Source organism: Gasterosteus aculeatus, chromosome 2 (assembly GCF_964276395.1).
Source record: "Gasterosteus aculeatus chromosome 2, fGasAcu3.hap1.1, whole genome shotgun sequence".
NCBI lineage: Eukaryota > Metazoa > Chordata > Actinopteri > Perciformes > Gasterosteidae > Gasterosteus > Gasterosteus aculeatus.
The window spans coordinates 6,757,768-6,779,709 of NC_135689.1; the positions used below are offsets into that span (position 1 = coordinate 6,757,768).

Genomic DNA, 21,942 nt, shown 5'->3' on the forward strand with positions numbered 1-21,942 from the left:
GCTATTAACTCCACTCTATTAATCACTCATCCTTTTGTATTTATTTATTTAGGCAGCCTAAAATTACACAATTTAAAACATAAAGAAACTGAGGGTAATGTATAGTCAAAACCAATGCACATGTAAGCAAAAGCGAAGTGAGCATAAGACGCGAGAGCAGAACAAACACACACAGTACAAGCACACACTACTGAGGCACATGACAAACACATTAATGATTAGAATCATCAGTCATTCACTGATCCAAGGGGCATTTTCAACAGTCTCTTGCACATTTTATCTTGCAGAGGGTGGAAGTTTTAAAATGATGGTTCGTCAGCCTAATTACTACCCTCTTTGATTTCAAGGAGGCACACTATAGCAGCTTTTGTTGTTAATGAGGCATGCAGCCGGGTCACATGTGCTGAAGAAATAAAGGCAATGCCGTGGATGTCACCATGACATCACATCACCACCCGAGCCGGCTGGAATTACACAGCACGTCCTTCACTCTACTGGGGAAGACAATGGGCCCGACTCATTAATACTTTTGCACGGTTACCGAAAGTTGTATCTTGGAGAAAACGCAATGATGGCCAAAATTGTTACTTTCCAATATTGATATTTTTCAAATGTAATCTTATATGAAAGCAACTGATGAGGAGGAAAAGGGACCAACTGGTATTTAAAAGTTGTTTCCAATTCATTAGCATATTTCTTTACTGTTTAGTATTGTTGCCTATCAAATCCTTTTTGATGAATGTGATTTTATCAGACATTAACTGTTCTTATGTGTTTTTCCATTTTTTCCAAAGAATTTTGGATAAAACATTATTTTCAAAAATGCTTGTATGCAGCGTCAAAGCCCAGATTTCTGCATGAATGAAGCTCAATGTTCATTTGAAATGACAACTACACGTGGTCCCTGCTGTATGTTAAAGTGTGTGTGCATGCTGTCAAAAGGGGCCTACAGAGAAGACACAGTCCAAACCCCACTGAATGGGGAAGCCATTGAGAGTAAAGTGCCGCACAATCAGTTCCAAAGTTCACGCAAAGATGCTACAGCGGTGGACAAAGAACAGAAGGGTCTGAGCATTGGTCGTCCTTGTGGTTAGCAGCGGGTAAATAACAGCTATAGAAAGTGTAACTTTGTCGGCAGTCGTTTTATTACATGCACCTGCAGAGCTGATCACAGCATCAACATTTATAAAGACACTAAGCTCTCAACATCCTCCAACGGTCAACAATCATTTATAAAGGCACACACAGCAAGTTTAGAGATACTGCACTTATACCACTGACCCAGTACATAAAAATACAATATACACTTACAGCTGCACTGAACTACTGCAATCACATCACAAAAATATTACTATATGACTGTGTCATTTACACAAATACTCAACTACTGGCTCCAATTTGGCAATTTACTCACTTTGCAATAAACACCATACCATAAACACATGTGTTCATGCAGAAGGATTTATGCAACTCAGCCTGAGTGGGAAAAAAATGTATAAATACCTGAGTAAAGCAACACTGTGATGGAATAAGAGAGTCAATCAATAGGGAAACGTGCCCATAGAGGCCACACACAGATTTAAGAGACAAGTAGAAGAGAGAAAATGCTATATTTTGGAGGAAAAAAAAGGGCCATCATCTCGCACAAAGCTTATGCTGCAATAAACAGATCTATATTTGCCAACTTTAGACCCTGTTCAGGCACTTGTGGTAAATGAGCTGTGTACATGACAGAAATAACGGGACCCTTTGGCCTCTGATTTTCAGAGCAGGGCTTCCCATCCTTCACAGGATTAGGTTGCACCAGCTGTGAATAAACCATCAGTGTGCGTGTGTGTGTGTGTGTGTGTGTGTGTGTGTCTGTCTGTATTGGCACTTCCTAATTTGTAATTAACAACTGCCTGGTTTCAAACTACTTATTTATACGCTTGTCCATGCATGCATTCCCCATCGTAGTCGTCTTTTTCTCAGTCCTTTGAAAATTTTCTTCACATTTTTTCTCTTCCTCCAGCTCGATGGAAAATGTCAAAAATTCAAGGAAAGCTGGAAGGACAATTCATACAAATTCAGGAAAAGAGGGTTTGGCAATATGAGACTCTATTTCCATTTATGTTTTTACTATTAGACTGCTGCCCTGGTCTGACAAGTGTTTTTTCAGTATTAGCTGCAAAGGGTATTCCATCTTAATCGTGGATTGTTCCCATGCAAATCATTGAAAAAAGAGCGTTAAAACCCGCGGGTCATTCGATGGCTAATCTCGCATTCGGCGGCAGTCAACTGCATAGTATTTCGGGGGGCCAGTTATGGCCTCTCGTGGTTGCAGTGACTCACACTTTCTGAAAACCTCTTTCAATGCCTGTAGCCTGCTGACTCACTCTATTCCCCTAACCGGCCCCCAGCTCCTGATGAATGAGAAGTTACAGTCTGGACAAGCTATTACATCCACAAACTGTAATGTCGAACAAAGAGGAGACCAACTATAGTCCAAAAAACTGGACCTCATATTTTGCAATCAATAGTTTTGGACGGTGTGTTTGGCAAACAGCTAAAGAAACTACCAGGACACACATTGCTTGGTGTGCTGACAGCTCGATAACTTCAATTTAGCAAGTTTGTATGAAATGTCGTATTTGACAACTTCAAGCCATTTGCCTGCATTGGATATGTCATCTGGTTTGGTGGTGCAGCCCCTTTTTAAATGAGTGAGGTGAATATATCCATATTACATAGCAAACAATTAACCATGCAATGCTAACTCTGCACCCATGTCTGCTACTCTCTTAGAATGCAAATATGAAAAGACAATATCATTAAATAATAAATAGCAAATTACATGCTAGCGGGATAAACATTCATAGATTCCCACCAAAGCCTTTTTTTTTTTTTTACAAATACTAACATATATATTTTAGATTACTTTATCTTTTTGCATATTTTTCTGTGTGCAGAAATGGCAAATACTAAGAACACTGTCATAACAATAGAAAAAAAGTGCAGTACTGCTTGCAAGTACCCAGATGTAACATCTAACATTTTCTTCCACAGTACCATCAATCCAGAAAAATGTTTTCGTATTTAAAAACACCATCACACGTTTTTTTCTTCTTTCTCTTACAATCCTTTTCAGCATTCACCCCATAACATCAATATGATGACAATAAGAGCTTTTCTCAGATGGTGACGGTCAGTGGTGCGGCATACTACTAATTTAACTCTGACCTTCTTTGCCACGAAACTCAAACCTGTGGAATAAATCTGATTAGATCCTCAAGCTAACAGGCATCCAGCTACAGGCACCAGCAAGATAAAAGCCAGCACGAAATGCCTCCGAAGAGATTGTGATATGTTTGGAGTTACAGCACGTGGTAAAAGGAAAAAACATACTGTGAACAACTGCGACGGCAAATTCCCAAACATAGAATACCACGACCTCGTTTGGCATAGTGTTGAATGGAGTGCTTTGAGTAGTCTGTTTCCTCTTTGCATCAGCGGCCCTCAGACGCTGTTGGGGTTGTAACAGAGCATGTTCAGTTGCAGGTTTTCATCCCAGTGTCTGAGGATCATGAAGAGCTGGTTGGCCGCAGCCTTGACGGAGGCCAAGTCCCGTCCTTCCGGAATGTCCTGCGCCCCCAGCCACATGCTGGCCTTGGCGGCCACCAGTTCCCACTCTATGAAATGACTGGCCGAGCTGTGCTCCAACCAGGCGAGGGCCACAGCCGTGGCCCACACCATGCTCTCTGGATCCAGCATCCTCTTCGGCACAGTGCCGGGCGACGCTGCCTCCGCCGGCCCCGACCCAGAGCCCCGCCCGCCGTCCACCTGGCAGTGTGCGGACAGCGGGGGCTCAGGCGCCGTGGGCGGGCTGCCTATGGCGGAGGGACCGCCATCGGTCCACAAACTGCCGGGCAGCTGAGAGGGGCCGAAGGTGCCTCCCGCTGGCTCTGCGGGTTGCTGACGCCTCTCCGTTTCACGCGGGGAGCTGTGTGCGTCATCGCTGCTCTCGGCGCGGCGGCTGCCGGAGTGAGACAGGTGCCCCAGGCTGGTGCGGTGGCTGGTGAAGGGGGACGTCCACTTCAGCTTGTCCATGGGCACACTGATGGCTTCGCACAGGGCGGTGTCCAGCGGAAATGCACCGCCGGCCAACTGCAACAACACCTGTGCGCAGGACAAATGATTCAAATGATGAACAATTTTTTTTATGTTTCAATCAATGTTCTTAATTGTTTTTAGATTGTGTTCTCTTTTGCTTTGCGTTTTGATGCTTTTAATAGGATTGAAATATGCCATACAAATAAACTCTCCTTGTGCTGTCTGGGAGGGACTTAAAAAGCTGTCTGTGCTCGGCCTTTGTTAAAAAAAAAATGATGGTGGGAGGAAGCAAAACCTGTTCCTGGACAGTTCATGCAATCAATAATCATTTAAGTGGGAAAAACAAAGGATCTTCAAGACAAATCTATACTATATTCAATCACATGAATGTCCATCAAAACAAATGCAGGTTGAAAATAGAAATCAATGTCAAGAGATCAAATGTTAGAGATGCGGTGCTCACCAGAGGAATGTAGTCTTTATTCTCGTTGTCACTCTCTCCAATTGAATCACCAGACTTGCTGTGAGATCGACATATGAATCCTTTGGCAGCTCGAGTCAGTAGGCGAGTCCTGCTGAGGGCCAATCTTATAGCAGAGAGGGAGACGGATATAAAGCACACACCACATCATGTTTTCATGACAAAAGGGAAAGCAAGTGTTATCTGTGGATTTGCATTAGGAATCCAATAAATTGGCGATTTTGAGCCATGCAAGCCGGGTCATTTCTGGTCCTGGTATTGTACTGATGAATTAACCTCAAGGCAATATTCTCCAGTCAAAATCAGGTGATATACAGAGAAAGAGAAAATGCAAATACGTATGACCCGGAATGTGTGCTAATGCAGCGGTACCAGGATCACAGAACATTCGTGTTCCCACATCCAATCTCCCACCTGGCAGAAAAAAGGCTTTCAACCAATTTCTGTGATTGGTCAGAGGTCACAGAAGGACTCCTTTGGAAGACTAGGAGACAAAGAAGCAGACGCAGTATTAGACAAGCGCAGGAGAGAGAGAGAGAGAGAGAAAGAAGCAGAGGCCATTTCAGTCAGTCATTTAGATCTGAGTACGACTTAATAAATGATAAAACCAACCGATGAGATATAAAGGAAACTATATTCCAGGTGTCCTTTCTCTGCAGCTACAACATTTGTGTGTGTTTTTGCCTTCAGTGTTTGTTTTATTGCTTTATTTCTTAAAGGGACAGTTTGTCCATCCAAGTCACAACATCGTGTTGACTTCAATCACAACTTACAAGAAAAGGGATTTCAATGTCAATAATGTCATATTTCACCTTTGGAATAATGCAACAGTTTTGCCCAGAAACAGACAGGTTCATGTCAAAGGTCTTTACAGGAAAATGAGTCCGATGCACGTACCATCTGTGAAGCTGCTTTTCTCCCAACCGCTGGAGGAGGGGGTGGTGCACGGAGAGACGCCATCCTCTCCATCTACGATGATGCAAGTATTTCTATTAACTCTCAGCCCATTTTAATTTAGAAACTAGCAATGTAAAAAAAAAGAAAAAAAAGAAGAAAGGATAACCAACACTATTTCACATCTGCATCCCCCCCCCCCCCCCCCCCCTCCACGCTTCTTCTTAACTGGCAGAGCCGAGCAGATGCTCGAGCAGCGTGTTGGTTTTGATCACCTGCTGTTGCCATGCCACCACTGAAAGCCAATTTCAAATAGTGTGCCCTTTTGCTCAAAGTGAAGTATTTTTAATGTAATGCAGCACACAGCTGTTTGAGGTCTTAATATCTCCCAGCAACCACCGATGCAAGACTGAAACCTCTCTATTTCACATGAAAACAGATATGAATAGATTCTTGAAATAGATTCTCTCATTCCACCTCCATCCCGAATATGATGTTTGTCTACCGCAGTCTGACAATGACATGGAGCCCTGTGTCATCCTAACCCAAGGCGGTTGGAAATGAAATATATCAAACGAAGCCTACTGTTGGGCAGCAGGACATCTTCAGCTTCCTCAGACACGCCGCCGGACTGAGAGCGACCCAGTCCTATGGAGTAGCCTCTGCTCTTCCTGCTCCCTGAACGAGTACTGGAGCTAGAGCCTCGCTTCAGCCCTTCACCTGAAAAAAACAGCATTTGATTGTTTTGGTATTTTTTCCAGCCAAAAGTATTTCATAACAAACGATGTAAAACACAGAAAGGTTGCACGTAATTTACGCTGCATTGGTAAATCAATCATTTAGCGTTTGGTGAATTAAGTTCTATAATTGTTTCAGCTCTAAACCTGTGAGCTCACTGTTTTTTTTACATTTCCTTCAGAGTGAGAATACTTCAAATGACACATTAGCAAGTCTGGACATGTGGAGTTGACGGAACTGTGGGTGATATAAAGGTTTCCAGGAAGTCTTTATGACTTACCACCGTTTATGTATTCAATGCACGTCTGCAAATACTCATTGGTGTCCAGGTCAATGGGAACAAACGCTGTGTATTTGCTCAGTATATTGCAGGCCTTGCTGGTGTGAATAGCGTATATCTGGTACTTCCTGCCAGAGCCTAGAAATAAAATATACAACATAAGATAATGAATTACGCATCATGTGACTATTACAATGTTAAAATGCTCCAAACGTTGTATAAACCATTAGATACAGCTCACCGTGCTCAATCTCACACTCCTTATCCGCCATTTGCTCAAAGTCGCGTATGATGGAGTGTCCGGACAGGTGGTGGAAGGTCTCGTTCCACAGCTCCTCGTGAACCTTTTCTTCACGTTCGCGTCCGTTCAGGAAGGGCTCGATATCAAAGACGACCTCCCACTTTGCTGGTTTCCCACACAGCAGCCCGGACACCACTGCCTTGCAGTCCCCTTTGGGCCGGGAGGCCGCATCCAAATCTGATGTTTGGGGCTCCTGTGGAGTTTCCGCGTGACACAACTGGTGTCCGTAGCCATCTGAAATATCAAAGGTTTGACTCCTTAACGTGCACTTGTGACTATGTCTTCAAATCCATCTGCCCCCCACTGGGAAATCAATTTGTTTGGAATCAATTAATTAAATAATGTTTCCTAAGCTTTGTGTGTGCATCAAACGTGGATGAAGTTCAAATAATTGTTTCCTAAAATGCCTCCTTTTATGTTTTTCAAACATTTTCTGTTTGGTTCTCAAATTAAGAAAAACTATTTCCTTCCCTTCTCTAGAGTCTCCTCCCTGCTTGATCATCAGTCATCATTTCACTTCCTGGATTTTGGACGGATGTCATTTATATCTGTATGTGAAATACTTTTCAGACTGAATAAGTCCACTGTAAACTTGGCTTGAACTGTACCTCCTTTAAAGCAGAAAGAAGTGTGTCAATTGGATTTCTATGGCATTTCAGCTATTGGATGTGGATATGGAGAAACACTGTTGTGTTTCTGGTCTCACCCATATCCCCGATGCTGCCAACAGGAGGGCTGTCGGTGGACGATCTCGATCCGTTTTCCCCAGCCGAGTTGCGAGCTGCAGGCGGCGTGCTGATGCTGCTCGGCTGGGGATCGTCCTCAGGTGGGAAATGAAGCTCAGAATCCACTTCGTGCTGCAGGAGCGGCTCCTTTTGAGTGAGCGGCCTGTGGCAGCTGGCGGGATGCCCTCTGGAAGATGCGGCGCACAGGCTTGGCAACTCTGGCTGAAAACGATGTTCAATTTACTGATGTTATATTTGGGTACGGAACCTCATCTACTAATTTAACTTCCGCTCATTTCAGTGTGTTCATTCATGTGTATGTCATGGTGCCTTTAAGAGACATAGAGACTCATATTACAGCACAGATGGACACTCAGGACTCATTGTTTGATTATACACATGTAAATGATCTATATTGCAAATCATTGTTTTCTTTGCAGATTAATGTGGACTTCATTTTCACGTTCATTTCCTTGTTTAGGACATGATATGTCAAAAAATAGCACCTCACACAGTTTCCTAAATCTCAGCTGGATGTGATCAAGTTTTTCATTTTCTCTAACCGACTAAGACATTTACTAAAGTATCTCCCGAGGGTTTCTTCAATGTGATGAAACAATTCAAACAAATAAAAGAAAAAGCGGTAAAATCCTTCTCCTCCTCACCACAGTTAAATGAATATCATAATTGGATGTCTTCAATTTTCTGGCATTAGACAAACAAATAAATAGAAAGTCATACATTAACTCACATGTATTGTTTATAGATTAATTATGGAACGATGGCAGTGGATCCTCAGCTTAATTTGCAAATGGAAGATATAATGTCTTCACAGACCAGCCGAGTCTGTTTGGTTACTGATCTGCTCCCCCAGCAATATTCAAACCTAATTACCATTCATGCATTTTTGCCGTTCGTTAATGAAGAGAGCACATTAGTCTGTTATTCATTAAACTCCAGTCCAGAGGGTCACATGGCTGTTTAATTTATCAACACAGGCCGAATACAAATATTATTGTTTTCCACATGATGGTAATATGACAACTGTGTCATGTGCGAAATACCAGATTCTTTGAGATCTGTGAGTTGCAACCAAATTGCAAACCAAGTCAGAAATTACCGCCCACCCATTTTACAAACCCTTACCGGGTCATCTTAAGAGCAATTATGTGAACGTTATCCTGGTAATGTGTGATCGGACCTGGTAGTCGTTCCTCCACTGGGCCTCGTTCTCAGGGCTCATCTGGCCAATCAGCTCCTGGACTTTGGCTCTCCTCAGTGGATTCTTTGCCACCACCGAGCTGGGATCACTGGGAGTGAAGACCTTCTTCGACGAGGTGTGGTCCGTTATCTGGTTGGTGCTGTATGCGCGCCGTCTCGGAAACATCTTACAATCCAACCCTGGTGTTTTGTTGCAAAGTAAAAATAGTCAATCCTTGACATACCGTTGTCGGTTATGGGCAGTTCTGAAATGAAAAGCTTGAACTCAAAAGGTTGTGACACAACAGTGACCCCATAAGTTTACCACAGTGGGCCTTTATTTGATCCGTACTGGAAGAGGAAGATCTCCCGTGACGCACAGTCATTCATGTTCCGACAGCATCATTTTGTTTGGAATAAGAATGAGAATAATAAGATCGCACTTTTTTTGCTGTGACGGTAATTATGGCACTTTGAAGGAAGCCGATTCTCACGTCTCTCTTGCTCTTCGAGAGCCCTGGTGTTCTATTCGCTTTCATTTACATGATTTGTCACAGGAGGCACAATTGTAAATCCTTTCCACTTTGCAGTTTTTTGCAAGGCAACAATTTCTTTACTTATCGGCCGAAAAGGTTGTGTTGAGAGCCAATATCTGCTGTATGTTGTACGTGCATGTGATATTAGCTTCGGCTTGATAGGCAGCTTCATCTGACTGACATCAGAAGTGCAGCCACCGGTAATGTTTATCTAACTCCACCGACCTTACAAGCAGCCTCTAATGACGATGAACATTTCCACACAATAATCTTACGTAATGTACCTTTTAACTGCCTTGAATCCTCCACTCGTACGAACAGTTTGACAGTTTGGAGCTGATCCGTCCAGAGATGTCACAAACGTCTAGTGAAGGAGTGATAGGATGCATGGACTCTCTTACCTAAAGGGTCTTGCTCAGTGACGACGGGGCTCTCTGTCACGGAGTCCTGGCGGGAATCCTCTAGCGTTGCTTCCCTGTTGGAGCCCTGGAAGTCGCTACCTGCCTTCAGCGCATCGTCATCTTGCGATTGGTAAAAGACGGAGCTGGATGACTCAACGGAGCGCATCATACTGTATCGCCTCCTCTTATCCTGGTGGGATTTGGAGTGGGTGACACGTCCAATATTTGATTAAAAAAATCCTTCATAGCTGACCTAAGGTCTTTTTTAATCTTCTGCGAAAACATCTTTGTGTTCGAATGAAACTAAACAACAAAAATTAAAAAATAGGAACTTAATCAAACAGAAAGAAAAGACAAGATATTAATCTTACTCAATATAACTCAATTATTCAACAAATCTGGTTTCCTTGTCTGATATATTCCCAACACAAAAGGTCACCCTGCAGGCAGTCTTTTGTCTTCTTTCAGTCGATGTCTTGCACTTACAGATTTGGGGTTGGCGTGGTAGCGCGTGGCGTCGCAGACCACACTGTAGCCGATCAGACTGTCCCCTGGAAACAGGAAGGTGTTGCCCACGGGGGTCAGCAGCACTTCTTTCGTCTCAGGGAAGAGCCAATCAATAGAAATGTCACTCAGCACTGGAGACATGGTTTTCTTCAGCGACTTTATCATCTGTGGAGTAAAAAAGCACTTCCAGACTTCCAGATATCGAACACAGCTTCTCGCTGACCAGTATATAAAGCGTCTTCTTATATATGACTTCCCAATTGGTATGAGGGGGGGCCAATTGTGCTATTGTGCTAAGTATAATGGTTCCCTGGTGACCCCCCCCAGATCAACCGGCAGTTATCGAGAATGATGCACTAAGTTGGAAATGTTGGAGATGAGTACCTTGGGCTGCAGCCTCTCCCCTTCAGCCAGGAACTCTGCTGTTCCTTTGGAAACTGTCGCCAGTCCCTGGACCAGCCTCCGGCAAGCGCTCTGTCCTATGCCGAAAGTAAAACACCTGCACAGACACATTAAACACGGCTCCATGGACAGATTGTAGGAAAATGTTGACGACTTGCAGTGATCTAAAGAGCTGCTTTAGAGACATATCTAATGTCATGTTGTAAAACAAAGGTTTTGGGGGAAATGCAATCATCCCTTATTGTAATTGCAACATGCCTGCTGCCTGTCGGAGTGCTCCGGGGGGGAGCTTTATGTTTCGTTGCATTTTGATGGTTTAGATATAAACAAAAATGTTGCCTCTTGTATGCTGTTAGTAGAAGGGAACCTAACATGGATTTTTCTCCAGAACAGATATTCCCCGTCTTGCCTCTGACCGGCAGCGCTGATTTGTAAGCATAGTGTGATAATAACCCAGGCAGTGTTGATGAATAGACCGGGCTCTGTGTAGTAATGCAAAGCTCTGGGGGCGGTAATTCATTGAAAAGGGGAAGACAAAAGTCAATTGCTTCCAGAATGACTTAGGAGAGGGATCCACAGTGACACCTCGATGCAGCCTTTAAAATCAAACGATTTCCGGGTGTATTGCAGATCTTTTGTGCCACCGCCGTGTGCCGTCCTTATGAGAGCATTTGTATTTCCTTACTCCAGGTGCCATATTAAAACTATCTTTTCCTTTTCACATAACATTTGATACCTATTTCTGGATTTCATGTTGAGCGGATTATTGCTGCAGCGCCGGTTATTCAGTTAAGCCCCTGACAATCCCAACATGATTTCATCTGACGTTTCACTTGTTCCATTGCCCTTTGAATAATGGTCCAAATCAAAAGATGCATTTGTTTTCCAATGCTTTTACATTCAGTAGCTCCTGCTGGTGCTGTTACTACAACAGGGGTCACCATCATACTTACTCTTAACATCATATAATTTGCAATGTCGGCAGGTACGAATTACACTGTTTAACCGAAACAGCTTTGACAGCAGAGGTTCCTTTTCAACAATATGACAATATCCCAAACGATGTCGCTCATTATTGATCTTTGTCATTATAACATTCAAAATAGAGAAATAACAGCAGTTCTTGCCTGATGTAGCGTGAGTGACTGCGGACCACCTCAATAATTTTGCCTGTGTCGCTGGTGGCTCCGTCGGTGAGCAAGAAGAGCAGGCGGGGGTGTCCGCTGAACATCGGCTGCCTCAAGATCCAATTGAGCGGTGCCAGGACGTTCGTGCCCCCCATGTCGGCCCTGATCTTCCGAACATAATCACAAGCCAGGGCCAGGGCTTCCTGAGATGAAGAAGAGACAAGATAAACTCATTTCTGGAGCTACAGCATCTTACGATTGCTCTGGGTCATGTGCTCCAGACCTGCCTTACCTCCTCATAGTATTGGCTGGTTGCGAATAGCGATTTGAATGTGGAACCGAAGCCTACGATGTTAAAAAGGCAGCCCGGAACGAGGCTCTTGAGAATCACCACCATGGCGTCCTTAGAAAGAGAAACAGGCCGAGAGCAGATTATTAACCTCATGATCAAAAATTAGAACCTCAAAAGGCCGAGCTCTGCTGTTCATTAAGTGCTTGATGGTCTGTTGAACATTTCCACTGCAGTACAACGTTGTCTGCTGATCTCAGGTACACAGCGGCCATCACTGCACATGCAATTTTCTCATGGAGCGGAGAAAAGATTAGAGGGGCATCACGCGGTGTCCTTTCATCCATCACTGCTTCTTCTGCAGAGGAAGGGTGGTGTCTAGACCCTAGGCGCTGCCCCCGCGCTGCTCCTCTGGACTCTTGAGCTATACCACTTATTGCAACCTTCATTCAGGTGAATAAGGAAAATAAGGATCTAACCACATGAAACTAAACATACTTATTCAGGTGTCTTTACAAAGAAAAAGAAAAAAAGGTTGAGGTGCTTTGTTGAAAGCCATTCTGCAGGATTTCTCGATGGTTAATGGTAAATTCATAAGATCAATGGCCTTCATTCACAAATCAAAACCGCCTGTTGGCTTCACTCCAAACAGCACAGTTGGTGCATAAGCATTCAGAAAATCTACAATTAGATAGAAACGAAATTAGCTTAAACGAGTCAGCAAGTCTGTGTAGCCACTAGGCGACATTTGCAGAATGTTGAATGACTCTGGTGATCAATATATCCTTGTGTACTTGCCCTTAACACAGCTAGCGAACCAAATCTATGATCTCCAAACATTGCAGAATGTCTTCGGTCGTACGCCTTCATATCATTCACACAGCCTCTAATGACACATCACGTTCACGATGGGTTTTGAGGCATTAGCTTTCCCCAACAACACACTACAACATTCAGCATGAAACGTCCTTTAAGGGGTCACGTCACAATTTAAATGTAAACTCAGTGTATGTGATGAAAGAATACCTTGACACAGTTGATGTTAACTCCGCTCATGCTGCCGCTGCGGTCAATGAGAAAGATGAACTCGCCGTGAACCTTCCCCAGGTCTGAGCTGATGGACTTGAGGTCAGGGCAAAAGTTCAACATGACCACGGGGTTGTGGAGGATGTCCTTGTGGAGTCGCCTGTGAATTACAGCTATCTGTAGATATAAATGAAAGGCATACATTACAGTCGAGACGTGGCACCATGAATTAAATGGACGCTTTTTATGAATCGACAGGCTTTATTTCATCACACAAAGAAGGCAATGGAAGGCACTTGATCCGGCTGATAGGCAGAGTGCAGCAATTAATGTAGATGTGCAGGACACTCCAATCTGAGTGTGAATCTTACCTGAGGTGTTTCCATAGAAACCCATTTCATGGCTAAGTAGTCTTTCTTCTTCTGTTTACCTCCGCTGGTCACTTAACTGCTCATAGCACATGTGGATGGACATGACGTAGGTAGAAAAATAATGGTGGGATGGTGTAACTAAGTTTACTGCAATTTTCAGCTTCTTGTACTTTACTTCTTTTGTTTTTATATGGCGCTACTTTATATTTCTGTTGCAAAGTTGCATTTGCGACATGAACAGCTATAGTAACAGACAGTAATGCACCAACAATATCAATCCATTAAAACATTTAATATAATAGGCAAACACTGAAAGGCAAGCGTCTATTAGTAGTAGTATATTTTACTGATAATGCATTTACCTGTCGTAGCTTTTTCCCGATCATATTTGTACTTTTGCTAAAGCAAGGAATCTGAATGTACCTCCTCAACCAATCGTGTTTGATTGCATGATTTTGTTAGAAATAACAAAAAAATATATAACTAACTGTTGCAGTGTCACAAATTTAGCACTTTTAGCAGGGTGGTGTTCGTGCGTTACTACTGTGCAGTCTTGGTGGTGTGATAACGTCATCACTTCGGGTACATGGTGCGAATGTCAATGACACACTCACTTTCCTCTCATTGCTGGAGTCCTTCTTGGCGGCTTTGATGAAATCGCTCCGTCCCTGAATATATTCATCGTACTCCTCCTGCGTCATGTCTCCATTCTCAATGAGCACATGTGGTAGATGAGGCTCTAAAGGGACAGAATTTGAGAAAATATAGAGATTAGTATGAATATTACAGTCAGATTATATCTATCTCTAAATTATTAGAAAATCTCCAGTCTTAGTGTGTCAGACCTGTCACGGTGTGGTTTTATTTCCTGTCTTATTTTGTAGTTTTCTGCTTCTTGTCTCCCTGGGTAACTTCACTTCCTGCCTTGTCCTGTCATCGTCTGTGATTGTCTGATTGTTTCCACCTGTGTCCGATCACCTGCACCTCCCTAGTGTATTTAAGCCGTGTGTCACGTGTCGCGTCGTTGTCCATCGTCCTGGATGTTCCTGCCTGCCTTTTGTGTTGTTGCCTTTTTTGACTATTAAAGTCTTTTTGCTTTTGAACTCTGCATTTGAGTCCTGCCTTCCCCACGTACCCCTGACAAGACAGTTTGTGAAATGTGTTTGCTGATACAGTTCCTAGTCATGTTTATCGATTTATATTTAAAAATATCATTGGTAGGATTTTGTTATATACTGCAGGGAAATACTGCCAAAATTTTATTATAAGCAACGTTCCTAATGGTTTGATAGATATTTTTATTTTGGCATTGAAACAAGTATTAGATTGTTTGTGTCTTTCAAAATCTCAAATTGAACTTGGTGAAGCCAGAAGAACCCCTTTTGTAAATTATACAACAAAACATGTCTTTGTCTAATCAACCAATCTGGTATTGGAAAGACATTGGTCCCCTCTGGTTTGTGCGTTATAACAAACACACGCATGCCCCTAATGCCACTCAGTCGTGTCTATCTCATCTCAAGCTGGGCACCCATGTTCTGACTGAAACTGGTCTGAGCTGAATTAAATTACCCTGCAGTGGCAGCAGGTTCGGTTTGTGAACAAAAACCTTCTAAAAGTGCTTTTGGATCCCTGTAAAGCTTTTGGTGCATTTCTGCCTGTGAGACAACAAGGCCTACACATAGTGTTGCACACGCACACAATAATCCCATCATAGGAATCTTGAAACCAAAAAAGGCTGTTTATTAAGCGACAGAACAGAAAAAAACTATTTAAAAATATTGCACTTGATCGGATAATCAATTGCACGGTGGTGCTGTGAGTCAGTTTTGAAGCGGTGGACCTACCGCTGGGATAGATGAGGATTTTGACAGGACAGTCATAAGTGTACTTGTCAGCCAGAGTGATAACCACACTTGTTGCAGAGCGCGCCAGAGGGTCTGCATCAGCTCTGATGGCGTGAGACGGACTTTCTACACCTACAGAGCAACAGACACAGACAGATGGCTTCACCTCCAGTGAAACCATAAATGACAAACCAGCAGGTCCCGTTTATACATAACAGTCAACGGAGAACAAAAAAAGAATGTTATGAGCGTATGCCGCCTTCACGCAGCTGTTGCAGTTTGAGCAAACAACCAGCAACTATGAGATTTAATGTGAGAATTTTCTTGATGCAAAAATCACCAAATGTGAAGTAATCCCAAAAAAAAGAAAATAAAATTGCTTTCTCGCTAAGAATTAAGAATGTCACCACTCATATGGGGTAAATATGAAGCTACCGGCAGTGGACAACAGTGTAGCATTACAATTGGAAGCAGCTTGCTTTGCTCTGTGCATAAGTCACTAAGTCAAATCACCCTGATTTGTAAGCTTAAGACGTTTGTGCAACCTTTTACCATCTCTCTATATGGTGAGCATTTCTTCATTAACAATTAGGGTTTCCCGATAATGTTGCTAATGCCCAGTAAGACACCAGCATTCAGTAATGTGTGACACAAACAAACACACATAGACATAATTGGCGATACACAGAAGGACAGATCTTTTTTTCTGTTCACTTGGTCTGAATGCATTAAATTTGCAGCTTCTTATTGTAGGCGCGAGAACTTGATTACAGGAGAGCTATTATTTCAAGATAGCTTACGGGTGCATAACACTTTTCAGCCAAGCAATCAAACATATCACTGATTAACTCCTCTGACCTGCGAGGAGATAGGGAGCCCGTATCTCCAGCTGGAAGTTAAATTCGTAGTCCATGGAGTTGATGGCCTCCTCCTCCAGCAGTGAAGCCAACCACAGATGAGGGGAGTTGGGAGTTTGATCGTGGGTACTTGAGGAACAACTGGGCCGGTCCCGCCTAAGATTAGCAAAGGGAATAACTATATACCATTTCCATCTGTACACGACAACATTAGGGTTCACAGTGACAAATCCAACTTCAAAATAGGCCGAGTTTGAACACGTAGCAGGATTTAATACCAACAAGACAGCTGCTTTTACATTTGATCTGTTTTCTTACGTTCTGGAGAAGTTTGGGGATAGCCCCTGCTCCTCGTTGATGGTCCTCTGAACCCGCGGTGTACACACGGGAGGGGACGAGACCATTATGCCTCCATTGGGAAGGGTGGACAGCTCAGAGGAGGTGCTGACCAGAATATGGACCGTCTCCATAGGAGGGATGATCCCGAGGTTAACCACTAACACTGTCCTCTCCAGATCCTCATCAATCAGTATATGTCCTGCAGAATCAGAATGAATTAGTATTTCCATAGAGTTGTCATGCTTTTGGAGACTAACTTTTAAAGAATAATGAAAAATATGAGCATAGCTCAACTAATCTTGGATACTACATTTCTCAAATACCAACATCTTTCTGTTCAAATTTGTAGTCACAATCCTGCCCCGAGAAAGCCCAGTATTATAAGTACATTGCCCCTTTAACCTCCAAGAAATCATTAATATTTCTGGTCCGTTGGGTGCAGCACAACGAGCTGCAAACAACATATTGAGTTATTAATGGGATAGGGTTGCCTAGTTACACACCCAGCAGACACGCAACCACATTGACGTGAACGTGAAAGTCGTGTTTCAGACATCATTACAAACGTACGTTCAAAGGTCACTCTCTTTTAGCTCTGTTCTGTTTCGGGCTCAAGCGAGTCCGCGGGGAAATATCCGCCTCTTTAGCTGTTAAATGCTGGTGATGTTCACCAGCTCGTCTCTGACTACGTCCGTCTGTCGTTTGTTGCAAGCAGGTAGCATATGGGAGTCCGGGGGGGCTATCTGAGATTCTTTCACAGCATCCTGGTGCTGCTAGAAACATTTCTTCACACACAGTCATTTTATCTAATATCAATATTGATTAGAGCAGCTTCAATCTCACCGCTGCCACTCTGGAGGCCTCCGTTAGATGTGTTGCAGCAATCCACATAACAATCTTCAATTTTTGCCTTGTCTTTGATCTGCAGCGTTATAATCTGACTCGATATCATGGACTCAAACCCCACAACGATAGAATCTTCCTCCAGTGGGTAAATGAAGATCCCTAAATGTCAGTTGGAGAGGAAAAACAGAAATAAGGGTATGAACCAGAAGATGAACCATTAAATACATCCAGTCAATGATTTCACAACAGTATTTCAGAGAGTACGCTTCGTAAGGTTGCCCAGCAGTAAACAACTGGGTTTCCTGTAGTGCACACACTCACCCTCAATTGCATGATCCTCAAAATTCTCATAGGTCATAGAGGCTGTCATGGCCAGAGTGTAACCCCTGACACAGGAAGTGATATCAGAGACACTGAGGGGAAGAGCACTCCGGTTCTCCTTGTTAATGAGTCCAGGCATGGTGTTGGCTTTAGGATTCTGGGTTGTTGCCACATGTCAAACAAAGGCCAAAAACAACTGTCATTATACAATAAATACACATACATGAAGAAATTGTGTAAAATATGCTTGAAGTATTGAAGCAGTTATTAAAATGTAGCGTCTGCAGGTCAAATTATTAAATGTATCAAGCAAATATAGTGGAGTAAAGAGTACAATGTTTCCTTATGAAATGTAGTAGTTAAGTAGTGGAGCAGAAGTCTCTTCTTAAGTAGCATAAAATGGAAATAAACTAAACGTTACTCAAAATTATATTTAACTCCTGTGCTTGGGAAAATGCACGTGTATCGATGTATTTAAACTGCAGCAGCTATAGTAGCAGCTTTTACATGTGCATTGGGGACAACTGAGTGTGCATCAGAGTGAAGACCAATAGGGGAAAAAAACTGTTCCTCTGTCCTTTGTTTTTGCATACAAGGGGGGAAGAAGTGTGATTGTGTCCAGGTTGTAAAGGGTCTGCACTGATCTTGTTACTGAGCATGTACCTGTACATCAAACACACATAAAAGGCCTCATTACGGTCTATAAGACTACATGACATCAAAGCGGCTTTCTACACCACGGGGTAGCAGGTTTGGTAGATATTCCAACCCCATTAATCTTCAAGAGTAGGATGTAAAGTCAAAGACCCTTTAAGATAGGTGAGCATTTGAGCATTTGATGTAAAGGTCACAGCAATAAAACTAATAGAGGGCGCTATCATTATTACAACACATCCGACAGTGTCAAAAGAGAGACTTAAACCAAACAATATTCATCTTAAAAGGATTGAGGAGGAATGAAGCAGGTGAGGTGTACAATCAAAATGATCTGACGCTTCTGGACCATGCATCGTTGTTAATGTATTCTCCCCCGCCAGCAATCACGGATATGTGCTGTTAAGGGTCTGTGCCTGCTGCACGACCAGAGCCCCCCCCGGCACACAGGCGTGATAGGAAGTGTTATGACGAAAGCAATTTCCATAGAGACAGTTCTGCTCACGTGCTCCGCTGCAGACCGACCAGTTGTGATGCCTTTATTTATGATGCTGGGACCGGTTTTAATTACGACGCTAAGGCATCTCTTTCCTTCACACGAAATTAAATTCCCATGGAAAAGGTTAAACTAATCTCCAAAGACGCAACTTTAACACCACCTTGCTATAACAAGCGATCCTTCAGAATCAATTCAAATATGAAATAAGTATTCTCAAACCAAACGGTCTTGGTCAAACTAAAATTTAGGCAAAACATGGTTATTCGTGGTGACGAAAAAGTCCTGCGGATGTAATTGCAGTCTATTTAGTTGTCTGTCTCGACAGTGCCATCATGTGTCCAGTCAAGCACAAATTGAGAAGGAAACAGGTACACATCCCTTTGTCCCTCTATTAAAACAGGCTCTCCATACAGGTTGCTGCAGTGCAAGCTACACCAAGGCTAAACACATGACAACATAAGTGACACAGACGCAGAGCAACAATAAATTAGAAGTTAAACATCTAGCTCATGCGGTGACCTGAATTCAAATTGAATAGGTTCACATTAAGCGTTCACATTTACATGCGTTACAAGTGTTTTTCTAAGGTGTCTCCTTTCAAAACGATCTTTCAGCGCGTGATAATTTGAGTAAAAAAGTGTCAGTCCCAGGATGCTTTCCTCCTGGTTGGCTCAGCCACATGAGTCACCCTGCCACCCGCCTGGCTTTGCTTAAAGACCAACAAACCTCAACATTTCCTGACAGCGTATCCACACTCCTCTGCGCTCATTAGTGTCAAAACGGAGCGCAGACACTGAGGTAACGACCTGTTGAAACACACTGTCCTGTATGTGTGCACTGTAAATCAAGACGCATCGCTGATAGTTTTAACCATCTGACCCGGCAACCTTTTCTTCCCTTCAAACAAATCACAGGGGGTGTTCAACACATGCATCATCACAGAGACACGCTGCAACATTAAAATGCATCTGACATGACCACAGCATCAGACCCATTATCTTACCTTTCATTTGTGTCAACTGGGTGTGCAGCGAGGATCTCTCTGTGTCAGATGTCCACTTAATATGAAAGATATCCCCCTCCTCTCCGACCTCTCTCGGCTCACCTTTTTTTGTTCCCTCGAAGAGGGAAAAAGGAGCGCTGCCACAGGTGGTAGAAACTACAGACGCAGCGGCCACATCGTTAGTTGGATGTACACTGCAAAGCGGTGGAAGGTGGGGAGCCCAGGCGCTGTTTGCAGCAGTTCAATCAAGCACAGCAACATGTGGTTGCAAAAACAGTTTCATTTATTCTCCGCCTCCTCTTTATCCTCCTCCTCCTCCCTGTGGAGGCTGGATTTGGAGGGGTTTGAGCGAGAGAGAGAGGGGGAGAGAGAGAGGGAGAGAGAGGGAGGGAGGGAAGGGCTGAGACAGAGGGATCCAGTTCTTCCAATAACCCCCCCTATTCCCATTCAAAGCATCAGCACCACCCACTCACTCCAGCCGTCGATGACAACCGGAACCGTTCAGGTTGTTTATAACAGCGCTGGATCAGAGTACTTGACATGTTCTGTAACACAGGGACAGTGACAAAAAGGCTCGGAGGGACAGACAGGTGGTGGTGGGAGCAATACGTGTCCGCATCATATCACCTAGTCGCTCTCTCTTCCTCCCTCGGGTGCAATGGGAAAAGCCCTGAATGTTTCAAATCCAACATGGGTGCTTTGGCTGTGTTTGTCTTTTGCTTGATTGTATCATCTGTTTTCTGAAGGGGTTACCATGGCAATTAATTCATGTTTATATGGAGTCATTTTTGTAGTCCTGAAAACATGGACGGTTTCGGTGTGTTTGTGAGCGTGTGGGTTATCTGGAACTCAGCATCCGCCTCCAAATTGAATTATCTTGCAGCCAATAAACCCGGGTCTGCAAACCCCCCCACTCCCACACACACACACACACACACACACACACACACACACACACACACACGAGCCCCCTCCCTCCTTCTTCCAGCTCATTGTCTATCCGTTTCTCAACCGCTCCAACACACACACACAAATACACACGCGCACACAAAGGCACCATCTGAATTATTACAACTACCAAAATTACATTATATTACTTTATTTCTCATTATGTCTCAGAACAACCAAATCGTGGTTGAAGTCAAATTTGAGGTAAAAAAGGATATTGGGTATGTAATGAAGAATACAATTATAGGGTTCCAGCTAAAGATTAATTTTATTTTATGTTCATTTGTAGATTGTTTTCTTGATTTATTGTTTGGTCTATAAAATTGTTAGGGGCATTGCCATAGAGCATGTAATTCAATTGGTTAAAGACATTCAGTTTGTGATCACATACGACAAAGAAAACAAGCAAATCATCCTATTAAATAAACTACATCCAGATAGCATTACGTTGAGCATTGCCTCAGCTCTACATGGAACAGTGGGGCCGTGTCTTCTTTAAACGCAAGGTAATCAGGCTTGCTGGTAATTCATGTGGTGGACATGAATATATAGTTTCTTATACTATATATAACTTTCTTCACATGGACGACAATTTGTCAGGGATATTTTTTCTTCCCTTTTGTTTCTGATTGAAAAAACAATTAATTAACTAATTATGCAATGTTGAGGTTGAAAAAAGTCTCAACTTAAGTTGGTAGGAAGAAAATGATACACAATAAATGGAAAAACACATAATAATCAATATTAGAAAAGTAATCAAGGCCATACTCGCTTTTCTATTGACTATGAAACCAGGCCTAAAAAATACACTTAAACTAGGCTTGAATTAAAAAATATTTAACTCACACATATTGATACACATCAAGATTACAACATTAACTTTTACAAAGAAACTAAATCAGCCTAGACTTCAATTGACACAGAAAGAGTGATGACATAAACAAGTTTCGATTATAAATAAATAAATAAATATATAAATAATTTAATTGCACTGATAAACTAAGTATATTGAATTGAATTGGTCAAATCAGTTGTCACGTAGTAGATTTGTGTCGATAATCTGATTGTTGTGTCAGCATGTTCACCACAAACAGGGTGGGAATACTGCGGTGCCTTCAAGTACAGTTTATAAACTTCGTAAAGTGATAGTCACATGAATTCAAGCGTTCTTTTGTGTTAAATGGGTGAACGGATACCCGTTTCTTTCATCTTTGCTTAAAGAAGAATATAAAACAATTGGACATGTTTTTTAGCTAATACA

The 21,942-nt window shown here is 42.8% G+C and overlaps 1 protein-coding gene across 1 annotated transcript; it reads right to left on the reverse strand.

The window, feature by feature from the left end:
* Positions 1 to 1,123: 1,123 nt before the first annotated feature.
* vwa5b1 (von Willebrand factor A domain containing 5B1) lies at positions 1,124 to 20,040 on the reverse strand. The gene is made up of 22 exons (XM_040193910.2): positions 19,734 to 20,040; positions 17,578 to 17,734; positions 17,254 to 17,415; positions 16,390 to 16,609; positions 16,073 to 16,227; positions 15,215 to 15,346; positions 13,982 to 14,106; positions 12,997 to 13,173; positions 11,974 to 12,084; positions 11,682 to 11,884; positions 10,537 to 10,651; positions 10,132 to 10,317; positions 9,646 to 9,835; positions 8,710 to 8,909; positions 7,490 to 7,730; positions 6,724 to 7,017; positions 6,483 to 6,620; positions 6,050 to 6,184; positions 5,468 to 5,539; positions 4,985 to 5,054; positions 4,553 to 4,676; positions 1,124 to 4,155 (listed from the first exon to the last, which is right to left on the reverse strand). Exons 2-22 carry the CDS (start codon positions 17,714 to 17,716, stop codon positions 3,496 to 3,498), a joined length of 3,849 nt encoding a protein of 1,282 aa, XP_040049844.2. The 5' UTR covers positions 17,717 to 17,734; positions 19,734 to 20,040; the 3' UTR covers positions 1,124 to 3,495.
* Between the last annotated feature and the right edge of the window lie 1,902 nt (positions 20,041 to 21,942).

Excerpts from the sequence above, each read along its gene's own strand:
- vwa5b1 (XM_040193910.2), bottom strand. The coding sequence starts at position 17,716 with ATGCCTGGACTCATTAACAAGGAGAACCGGAGTGCTCTTCCCCTCAGT. Across the intron at positions 17,416-17,577 it reads TGAGGATCATGCAATTGAGG|GGATCTTCATTTACCCACTG; the intron begins GTGAGTGTGTGC and ends ACTGACATTTAG. Across the intron at positions 6,621-6,723 it reads GGAGTGTGAGATTGAGCACG|GCTCTGGCAGGAAGTACCAG; the intron begins GTGAGCTGTATC and ends TTTTATTTCTAG.